This window comes from Macadamia integrifolia, chromosome 5 (genome assembly GCF_013358625.1).
Source record: "Macadamia integrifolia cultivar HAES 741 chromosome 5, SCU_Mint_v3, whole genome shotgun sequence".
Lineage (NCBI taxonomy): Eukaryota > Viridiplantae > Streptophyta > Magnoliopsida > Proteales > Proteaceae > Macadamia > Macadamia integrifolia.
This window is the reverse complement of record NC_056561.1, coordinates 35,217,909-35,229,655: the sequence shown is the minus strand read 5'-3', so window position 1 is coordinate 35,229,655 and position 11,747 is coordinate 35,217,909. Positions and strand designations below refer to the sequence as shown.

General features: G+C 37.9%; 2 protein-coding genes and 1 non-coding gene across 3 annotated transcripts; 2 read left to right on the top strand and 1 right to left on the bottom strand.

Moving 5' to 3' along the window:
- Positions 1-465: 465 nt before the first annotated feature.
- On the bottom strand, positions 466-545 carry TRNAL-UAG. The gene has a single exon. It is a non-coding gene; the product is annotated as a tRNA-Leu (tRNA).
- A 6,169-nt stretch (positions 546-6,714) lies between these two features.
- LOC122078044 (uncharacterized protein At2g29880-like) lies at positions 6,715-7,365 on the top strand. Its single transcript, XM_042643920.1, has 2 exons — positions 6,715-7,047; positions 7,147-7,365. Exons 1-2 carry the CDS (start codon positions 6,715-6,717, stop codon positions 7,363-7,365), a joined length of 552 nt encoding a protein of 183 aa, XP_042499854.1.
- An 855-nt stretch (positions 7,366-8,220) lies between these two features.
- Positions 8,221-11,320, top strand: LOC122078043. Its single transcript, XM_042643919.1, has 6 exons — positions 8,221-8,616; positions 8,721-8,952; positions 9,048-9,143; positions 9,273-9,472; positions 9,701-9,880; positions 11,153-11,320. Exons 1-6 carry the CDS (start codon positions 8,221-8,223, stop codon positions 11,318-11,320), a joined length of 1,272 nt encoding a protein of 423 aa, XP_042499853.1.
- The last annotated feature ends 427 nt before the right edge of the window (positions 11,321-11,747 follow it).

Genomic DNA, 11,747 nt, shown 5'->3' with positions numbered 1-11,747 from the left:
AAAAAAAAAAAAAAAAAAAAAAAAAAAAAAAAAAAAAAAAAAAGTGTACCCAATGCACGAGACTCTCACCACGACAAAATCTAAGGAAGATCATAATGTATACAACCTTACCCTCCCTTTGTGAAAAGGCTATTTCCCAATAGATAGAGAACAATATCTTTTATTATTTTTATTATTATTATTATTATTATTATCCTTTGTTGTTATTAGACAAATTATCTTAATATCTTATATCACCCTATTTTGGAATGTACAGCATCAAATCTTCCACTGATTTTCTTGTGATTGGTGGGGTCTCATCATCCATTCCTCATATCATACACAGGGAACCCACCTCTGAGGTAGTCATCCATTCCTCTTATCATACACGTGGAACCCACCTGTGCTTCATCCTCATCATACATCTTACAGGAAAAAAAGAAAAAAAAAATGGAGAAAATAGGATAAAAAAGAATTCATTAATTTTGACAGCTGTGGGATTTGAACCCACGCCCTTTCGGACCAGAGCCTAAATCTGGCGCCTTAGACCACTCGGCCAAACTGTCAATGAATAAGTTATTGTGTTACTATAGTAAACTCTCTTTTAGTCCATACAAAATAGTATCCATTTAAAGGTATTTGCATCCGGTCAAAGTGCATTTAGATGCAAATTGGAATTATTCCTGAAAAATAATTATCCGATTCAATAATCAATTTGGCCCCGTTTGTTTAGAGGGATGGGATTTTAAGGGGTGGGATAGTTGTACGAACTATTCCACCCCCTTGGATTTGAAGTCGTTTGGTTGTTTGGGGAGGGATTTTGCATCGACAACATCAAAATTTGAGCTTTCCTTGTCGGCTTACCTGGCTCTCAATTTCTCCCACCCCAACCCCTTGCAAAGTCTTACCAAATCGACAGGACTTTGCAAGCAAAGTTCGTTGAGGATCAATCCCAATCCCTCTGTGCAAAGTCCGCTGGTGATTACGAGCTTCCATTGTCCTTGCAACTCATCTAAGAATAAAAAAAAAAAAAACCGTGGTTCCCTACAACTCATCTAAAAAAAAACGTGTGGGTTCCCTGCAACTCATCTTAAGAAAGAAAGAAAGAAAAAAAAAGCCATGGAATTTCTATCCATAAGAACCCAGGAAGTTTCCTGGGAGAGTCCCTGAGTCCCTGCAACTCATCTTTAAAAAAAAAATAATGAAATTTCTGGCCATGAGAAGATGAGAGAGCGTGGCAAAGAGGATGAGAAAGGGGTTTAGAAATTGAGAAAGGAAGAAGAAATTAGGAAGAGGATGAGAAAGGGGTTTCAGAAATTGAGAAGGGAAGAAGAAATTGGGAAGAGGATGAGAAAGGGGTTCAGAAATTGAGAAGGGAAGAAGAAATTAAGAGTTGTTGAAAGGAGTTTTAGAATTAGGGAGAGAAAGGGGTTTAAGAAATTAGGAGTTGTTGAAAGGAGTTTTAGAATTAGGGAGAGAAAGGGGTTTAAGAAATTGAGAAGGGCTCTGTAAAAATCATTGATTGTAGAAGGATTTGAATGGGATTCAACTGCTCAAGAAGGTGGGAGAGGAGAATAAGGAAGAAGAAGAGATGAAAGGCAATGATCGGAGAGGGAAGAAAAATAGAAAAGCTTGATCATGCAATCGGAGCCCATCAATTGTGGAAGAACAAGGAAGAAGACGACCTGCAACGCTCGCCCCAACCCCCTTTCTTCAACTCGTCATCCGCACACCTGCACCATGCCTTTTGCTTTGGCCACCCCCTCTTTCTCTCCTACTTTCTCTCCTCATTTTTCCTCCCTATAGGCAACCAAACAACATTGGGGTGGAAGACTTTTAACTTTCCCCTAACTTCACTTTTCTGTTCCTTACCCCAGCAACGTGTGGGTCCCATCCTGACCAGTATCCCACCCCAATAACCCCTCTAAACAAACGGGGCCTTAATGATTTTGAGGGTTTTTGAAATTTAGACATGATCTAGTGAATGAGGAAAAGAGCTAAAACAACTTAGAAATATGGATTACGACCAAATTGTATTCATTAGGGGGAGGAGGAATGTATGGATTACATAAGTCAAAGAGTAAGAATTCGATTCACATCCGTATCCGTTAAGGGGTATCTGAATCCAGTCAGGGAATATCCGTATTCGATCATATCCAATCAAAATTCAATCCGTATTCAATCCATTTACATCCCTACTCCTTGGTTGAGTGGCCCCCCACGGGTGTGCAAGGACAACAATTAGGGGTGGGTATTTGTATGTCACAAGGGTGGGAACGATATTTCACCCCCCATCTATGTTTGGGTGCAGGGGCTACACGACCAGGTAGCATTCTTCTTCCCAATTTATAATCCTTTTATGGGATAAAGAACAAAACCTGATCATGTGGCCTCCACACTAGCATCTAGGACGATGGGCGAGCATGCATTGGTATCCACCTATGGGGGCAGGGACGTCATTTTATGGGACCATGTGAGAGGGTGTAGGGGAACGTGATCAAGTAGCGTTCTTTTTTCCTTATTTTAATAGGAAGTGGTTCTTTGTTTGAGAGAGCAGCCTACTCCAAAGCTTTCCCGATGTCTATATCTCTATTCCCCAAAACAGGGGGTGGAAATATCTTTTAACGGAAAGATGAGAGAGAGACACATGGGTGCATTAGCCTTCGCTATCATTACTGGACAAAGCTCTTTTTCTCTATTTTATTGCGGAGGATCACTACTCGGTCATGTGCATTGTTGGCACCTCAGCCAATGGGACAATGAGTTAGGACATCCAACATTGGGGCTGCTTGTTCATTTCGCAGCCCCTTGTTTGAGGGTGTAGGGGAACCATGTAGCGTTCTTTTTTTCAATTTTATTTTACAGAGAAAAAAAAGTAAATAATTATTGTGCTTGCACGTACTCCAGACTCCAGATGAGCTTTGCCATTTATTTAATACTTTTATGAAAACCAATCCAATCTCTTATTGCAATAAGCATTTGTTACGATACTGCAGTAGCCGTCCCAGGGCAGAGGTTGCTTGTTTGCCTCTACTCGCCCATTGTATTTCGTCCCTCTTCGTTCCCCTTCCCCTTTCCCTTTCCCTTTCCCTTCCCCTTCCTTCAGGCTTTGTTTGGTTGTAAGGGTAAAGCAAATTTTTTATGTAAAGTGGAATTTTTTTCCCAAAAAAAATAAATTTAGATGTTTCATTGCAAGGAAAATATACTTTACATGTGAAAAAAATTTTCACTTAACCATTAAAATTTTCCTTTTTATTTCCCCACCAAAATAGGAAGAAAAAAAAAAAATCCCTACTTTCACGATCTCTCTCCCACTCTCGCGACTCTCACCCCGCTCATGACTTTCAACGATCTCTCTCACTCTCACGACTCAATTGGGTTTGTTTTGATCAAAAGACTTTGGGTTTGAGTCAGATGGAGCATTATTGACTTGTTGGGTTTGTTTTGACCAAAAGACTATTAGAATGGGTCTTTCTGTCATTATCACTTGTGATATATTACTGTTTTCTTTGTGATCATCTTTTATATTATTTTAAATATTTATTTATGCTGCATTCATTTGATATATAGAATGAAATGGTTTATTTTGGTTAGTGATAAAACATAATATCTGATGACATTTGGTTTGATTTGGTATAAATCTTGAATGACTTGATTCACATAACCAATATAAATTTTGAGGAGCTCGGTGGGTTTTGGATTGAAAAGTGCTCTCTCCCCCTCTGTTTTGAGGAGATTGGTTGGATTATTAGTTTTTTAAAATTTTACATCCAATCAAACAACTATGGTAAATTAATTTTACTTCAATTCTGTTGCAATCAGACGACTCAAAAGGGAAAAAAAAATCGCTTCAATTCCCTTCACTTCCTTTCCCTTCCCATTTCCCTTGCAACGAAGGATTAAAGTATCGGTATCGGTCGCTGTATCGATCGGCCAAAATTAAGATACGTATCAGAGGGTATCGTATCGTATCGGAGATACACTAAGATACGCTAAAGATACACACATAAATGGATAGGAAACATTTTTTTAAACACTTTTGCATAAAGAATTTGTTAAAAAAAGCTATTGATAACATGTATTATGCATAAACACTAAATTGAGGGTATCGTACTAAGAACTCAAGGTCTGTAGTTGTCCCAAAAATGTAAAATCCTTGTTCTCAACCTTGATTTCCACTTTAGTTAGAGAGAAATATGGCTGACAGCAACTTTGGAACAAAAACCCTTCAAAAAATAGTTTTTTTTTCTGAAAAATTACCCATATTGGCCATTATATGACCGTAGCGCCGATACGTATCGATACTCACCGATACGTACCGATATATATATCGATACTCACCAATACATGCTGATATATACCGATACGTACCGATCGATACATACCGAAACGTACATTTTACCTCAATTTTATATTTTTCATAGAGTCGTATCGAGGCATGTCATATCGTATCGATGTGTATTAGTGGTGTATTGATGCATATCGGTATGTATTGTAGGATATATATCGATACGAAATGATTTAAAAAATTTAATGTATCGTATCGGTGTGTATCGTATCGGTCGACTAAATTTAAGATACGTATCGGAGGGTATCGTATCGGTATCGGAGATACTTAAAACCATGGGTACAACTTATCTAGGCATTCTTAAAAACATTTGCTTCCGAGCCATCTCATCAAAAACCAAGTGGCAGTAACACAGCACAATATAACATTACCCAATACACCAATTAACAATTTTAACATCTAGGCTTCAAAAACCATCAAAAAGATGACCCCAAACAAGTGCCTCCTCATCTTCATCAGGGAACAATAAGCTGTGTTGAGGAATGATCTTTAGAATAGGAAGACCACAAAAGCACCACTTTGCCATCTGAGCAACCTACATCCCCTGCCTTCTCCCAAAACAGTGGTCTATGTCTATTGTCTTATCCTATCCAAGATTTTATTCACCTGGCAATCAAGCAAACCAAAAGTAGCCATGCATTTTCTAAATTGCCTTTGCTAGAGTTCTATAGAAAGAATTAGGACAAATTCAACACTGAATGCTACCTTTTTTCTTTTTCCCCCTTTTTGCCTTTCTTTATTTTCCTAGTCACAGATTTTCTTGGGTTTGAAACAAGTTATGCTTCCCTTAAAGGCAAATGATGGAAATTAAAAATTGCACATGCATCTTAAATGACAACCCAAACATGAAGAGTGTTTCAAAGGCTCATTTTTTCTGATTTGAAAATTTCTGTTTTCTCTGATTTTTGTTCTTTGAATTTTTGGAAACATGCATGCTACATAAAGCCTGTTTTTCTACTAGATTTGTGGCATTTGCCCCACTTTTCCCATTTCTGAAACCTGAAAACAACTTTCAAAAGTGTGTACAAATGTAACCTAAATCTAATTGGAGTATGACACTCAAGTTTCTTGTTGATTTGGAAGTTTAGGTTTTCCTGGAAATTTCTGTGTCACTTGAAATTGCAGTTACTGATGTTTGAAATACCAAGATTAGATCACCAATATTAATCCCAGATCAGAGGAGGAAACCTAAAGCAAATCTGAGAATAAAGTCTAGCACTGGAAGGTCAATTGATATCAGCATCTGCTCGGTTCTTCTGATATCAGCAGAAGCTTATCAAACAGTCTTAATAAGCATGTCTTTCTTAATAGCAAACTTAAGAATAGTTGTTACAGTCCAGTTTCCTCAAATTTGGTTGAAACAGAGCATATTAATGAATGATAAGTACACTTTATTTTGTTTCCAACATTGGATTCTAAATGTACTGTGCCTTTACCTATTCTTTTATAACTTGGGTTGTTGGTGTTATGCACATGAGGTTCATTAACCTTGATCTCTCTCTGTTGTGACAGAAAAGAGGCAGAAGTGACAGTAAGAACCAAAGGAATTGATCAGCTAACAACAGCCCTTTTTATAAGGTCACCATCAACTCCTTACCCCTTTCTTTTCTCTCATTAGTAGTCATGAATTCTTGCATGAAAGTAAGGGAAATCTCGGATCTGAAAGTCCCAGTAATCAAATGATATCAGCAGTCTCCAATCATCACCCCTCTCTCTCTCTCTCTCTCTCTCTCTCTCTCTCTCATCAATGAAACTATCTGTTTATATTGGTGCATTTCATGGATTGAAAGTGATGATTGAGGGATCCAGCATACTTATCTATATTAGTTAGTGAAAAATAGAAGGCATTCAAAAGTAGTTTTATGAGTCTCTTTCTTTCCCTAATAATGATGATATAACAGCTAATGTAAAGTCTGCAATAAACATAAAGGTGAACAGAGATAAAACATTAGACCACTGAATTCATCTTCTTTTGTGAGCATATCCTAAAATATTTTGTGGTATTGAATGCATTCTGCAACTAGGATGAACTGTACATTTACCAGTTCATCTCTTAAACTCTTTTAAAACTCAAAGATCTGAAATTTGCATCAAACCCATCACTTGAGTTTAAACTCATCTGTAATATTCCAATGCAAAGCAAACTGCTCTTCAGAATGGTAACAAGAATAGACCAAAATTTCTCTCTCTAAGTTGTATTCACCTTATAATTTATATCCACATTTGAAATCAGCTATAAATATAAGTTAAATGGCCTTTTTTTTTGGAAGTTTTTTTTTTCTTCCTCTTTTGCTAAATATATTTATTCCTATTTCTTTGAATTTTTTTTCCATGTTCTTGTATGTGTTTGAATATGTTATCTAAATCAATTATGATTGTTCAGAGATATGAGATCCCCAAGATCCCCAACCCCCAAAAGTACTACTATAATCTGGAATGAAGCAGAGCTAAGATCATTCATCAATCTCATGGTTGATAATGTCCGAAACGGATTGAAAACAAACTCAACATTCACAAAGGTTGGTTGGGACAACATTACAAAAGGGCTTGAAGCCGAATTCAAAAGGCCCTTTGCGAAAGTACATCTGCGTAACAAGATGAATAAGTTACGCAAGGAGTACAACAACTTCAGGGCTTTGTTAGAAACAACTGGTTTCGGATGGGATGCGAATGCTCGGACTGCCACAGCTGATGATTCAGTATGGGAATCTGCTATTCAGGTATGAATAGGATCTTTGGTTTATAGAACGGATTTTTGTCAATTTTTGAAAAAAATGTGATGATTAATTGAAAATATTTTGAATAACAGGGAACACAAGGATTGGGTAAAATATAGAAGAAATGGTCTCCCCATGTGGCCAGAGTTGTTAGAGATCTTCTCCGACTCTAGTGCCCGTGGGGATAGAGGTCTGTCACAGGCAACAGTTGTAACTCCAACGTCAACTAACCTTGAAATTGATGATGATTTACATGACACTGATAATGATGACAGTGATGCTTGCACTGGGACACCCAAGGGGTCAGCTCCTCCAAAGTGACGACTTGATAGGACTCCTACGGATCGTAGGAGGAAGAGCCACACACGGACACTCACGAACTCTGCTGAGGACTTTAGAACCTTTGTCCGATGGAGGATGGAAAAGGGATCAACCTCTGCCACCTCAGCAGTTACCCGGCCACCTGACCCTATTGTTGATGGACCATATAACATGATGAGCTGTCAGAAGCTACTGGACAGTTTGGAGGATATCCCGACTGATTTATATGTGTTGGCGCAGCGTAAGATACACAGTGACCCTGGATGGCGCATGTCTTTTATTGAAGTGAGACCTGACAGGAGGTTATGGATGCTACATGGTCTGAAGGAGTGAAAGTAACAGTTTCTAAAATGAATGGTTTGAAGGGAGCATGAATGAACAGAAATCTTTTGTTTGGATTTTATATGCCTCATATTGACTGACACACTTATGTCTTTTTATCATACTATGGATGATGTTTCTGTTTCTGACTCATGTTGCTTTGTTTTATTTTGATTGCGTGTGCTTCAGATTTACAGTAGTGGTCATGACTGTTTATGATTGTGAAATATTGATATGTTTATCTTATTGTGTGTTTCTTTATAGCTTTGGGATATAAGATCATATTAATTTCACTATATTAACAGGAAAGTAAGTAGTTGCCAATTATGATAATTTCTGGATGGATTATTGCTTATTAGTAGATTAGAATGCTATTAGATGGTACATTTATGGACTCTATTTCTTTATATATTGAATGTGTCTATTCATACAGGGATGTCAAATCAATTTCCAACCGACATCACAGGGTCATCGTAAGACGATGATGACATGGTTATAGTACACCAATTCCAAAACATACTCAGTATGTATAGGATGAGAGAACCTCTGAATGATAGTAGTTACACAGGACCTGTTAGGGTAGCTGAGGTTCTTGCAGGTCATGTTGACGTGTGTTACCAAGAGTTTAGACTCGAGAGACATGTATTTCTCAACTTGCGAGACCGAATGGTACATAGAGGCTGGCTAGTGGACAGCCGTTTCATTCGAGTAGATGAGCAGCTAGCGATGTTCCTCGTGATAGTAGGTCAAGGTTTAAGTAATAGACAAATGCAACGTCGATTCAATCGTTCAGGACAGACGATTAGTGTTGTCTTCCACACGGTGTTGCAAGCAATGCTAAATTTATCACTAGAGACGATCAGGCCACCAAATTTTGATGTGGTACCTCCAGAGATAACCAACAATCTAAAGTACTATCCATATTTCAAGGTAACTGAGACTTCTGATGGTGATTATTTATTTCGATCCTTCCAATGAAATATCAATGCAATTTACACAATTATATGGACTAACTTTTGTTCAATGGAAAATAGGATTGCATTGGTGCTATTGATGGCACCCATATAAGTGTCATCGTACGTAGGTCAGAAGAGACACGTTATCGTAATCGAAAGGGTATGATCACACAGAATGTTATGTGTGCATGTTCATTCGACATGCGATTCACATTTGTGTATGCGGGTTGGGAGGGTAGTGCACATGATGCAAGGGTATTGGATGCAGTAAGAACTAATGATAACTTAGGGTTTCCTCATCCCCTATCAGGTAAAAATGTATTATGAACTTCTATGTTGTCTTTCCGCATATAGTAGACAGGGAATATAGATCTAATCCCATAAATGTTTCCATAATATTTGAAGGCAAATATTATTTTGTTGACTCGGGCTACGCCAGTCAACTGGGGTACTTGGTGCCATTCCGAGGACAACGGTATCACTTGCAAGATTATGGTGAAGGTAGGCCTGGACCAAGGACAACTAAGGAATTGTTCAATCATAGACATTCGTCACTGCGGAATGTTATTGAGAGAACATTCGGTGTATTGAAAAATAGATTCCACATATTAAAAAGTATGAATGCGTAAGATATTGAAGATCAGTCAAGAATCGTGGTTGCTTGTTGTGGGATCCACAATTACATTAAGGAACAAGCTATTCAAGATCAGTTGTTCAATGAGCTTGGAAGTGAACAACAAATTGATGACCCAATGAATCCTGATACTCCTGCGTACCATGCTTCCGCATCTGATGTCTCCCAAAGACTATCTGCGAGACAAATGTCTATAGTGCTTCTTAATATATCCAACCAATTGGCAATTTCAAGAAGAATGTCTACAATTTCATTAAATCGATCCTGAACTTTTGCTAAATGCATTCATTATGTATTAAAAGGTATACACAAAAATTAGGTCACCATTTTTTCTTCGATTGTGTGTATGGGGTGTTAGTAAAAATACTTCTGTTCGCTTCATAATGTTTACATTGGGATGACTTGTAATCTTTGTGTTGTACAGATGTCTTCGACTGACACCGCAATGGCAAGGTGTGACTACTGTAATCATTTGTGCGATAAGTACACAACAAAAAATGAGCCTAATAGAGGAAGACCGTTCTTCAAATGCCCAAGGCATAATGAATATTTTATGTGGGTAGATGAATTTCGCTTATGTGATTGTGGCGAGGGACAGTGCAAGGTACGCGTTGCGAAGACAGCAACGAACTTTAATCGTCGTTTCTGGTGTTGTCCAAAATCTAATGGGGTATAATTATTATTTTTTTTTAATCAACATACTATTCGACCTATATTATCTGAATACATTTCACAACTAAATTGATGAATAATTGCAGCCCCTTGATCGAGGTTGCAATTTTTTTCGATGGATTTATGGAGACAGCAATTTGACAAGTGCCCAGTCTTCCGATTGTGGAACAAGCAATTCAATGGTTGGAGTTCAGTCTTCTCCATCAGCACCTTCCTCTGATTTTGTGAAAGGTTACTTGGAAAGAGCAATCAAAGGTGAAGAGGAGAAGTCTAGAGTACTGAAAAACGAAATGGATGTGTCTGAGGAAAAGCGAAGGATATATACCAATATCCTGGAGGCCATTAATAACATAGACATAAATAAAGATGGTAGTTAGAGGGTAATGACCAACTATTGGGAACTTGTAAGAAATATGGCATACCCGGAATATTTGCATTTTAATCTACTATTATTGGTTGACATTTCTTGTTTCGTAAAATTATGATGTAAGTTCGAGATAAGGAAATTGATAGTTGTATGTCTGATTAAAATGAAGGGTCATGAGTTTCTGAAGAACGTAACAAAAGTGGAATTATTTTCATTAAAATTTCTTATAAACATCATATTCTGTCAGAAATGTTCCCAGAAATAGAATTTATCAAACACCTTCTTACCCGTTTCTGTTTCCAGAAACAAGAATTATCAAACACCCTTCTTACCTATTTCTGTTTCCAGAAACAACAATTTCTGTTTCTGCCGTTTCTTGAAACAGAAACGGCAGAAGCGTTATCAAACGGGCCCTAAGCTGTGGCTGGGGCAGCTGGATCTGGGCACGGGGAACACTGGCTTGGTAGGGTTCTTTTTTCCTTGGTTTTATTGCAATCCTTATTTAGATTGAACGGTTTGGAGATCCTATATAGAACAAAGTCAACTGAAAATTGGTGTGGTAAAGACCTTATTAGGATATATATATATATATATATATATATGATCCAAGATCAGATAGATTGGTTTCTTGAGACTTTGGTCAAATCTAGGTAGGCTGGCATTTGTTACACTTCTGCTTGAAAATTGAAATAGGGGCCAAGCCAATATATTGTCTCAAGAACCAAAATGCAGATAGCCATATCAAAAGGTAAAGATGAAGAACAAGTGTGGTGACTGTTAAGCTTTAAAGGCCTCCCCTGGAATGATCTTGGAGTTGTGGTTGGTTGTTTGAAGAAGATAGTGAGCTTGGGAGAGCTGTTCCTTCAAAGATCTGATCTGTGTACAATAGGCATGTACAATTTCAAGAGCTTCTGCTTCGAATTCGCCAAGCTGAAAGGAATGGCGTTCCTCTGCGTCTTCCGCAATTCTAAGTCTGTACAAAGTCCTTTGGAGTTCATCCCTTAGCTTTTCTTCCCTCTTTGAGCTCTTCTTCAATTCTCTTTCAAGTTCTTTGTTTCTTTCCTTTCATGCCTTTCCTGTGTCTCCATTTGGATGGTGATGGACCATATGTACAGCAACAATAAACACCATTAGGAATCATTAATGTAAAAAATCCATAAACTGAAATTTCAATGGAGATGAACTTACCTCCATTAGGTCCCATCATTCCTCCTGACATGCCTTTGATCAACTTTTGTTCCAAACTTTTGGGGCGAGGTTCTAAGTATATCTAGTGATGACCAAAAGCAGAGGTTGTCTTCTGGCTTGTCAATCTAAAGCCAGAACCCGAATTTTGAAACAAGCTACTGTAACATCCTTACCATCGAGGGAGGTTACATAGTGGTTTTGATAACCATCACTAGCAACAAACAACTGCTGATGTGGCAATGTT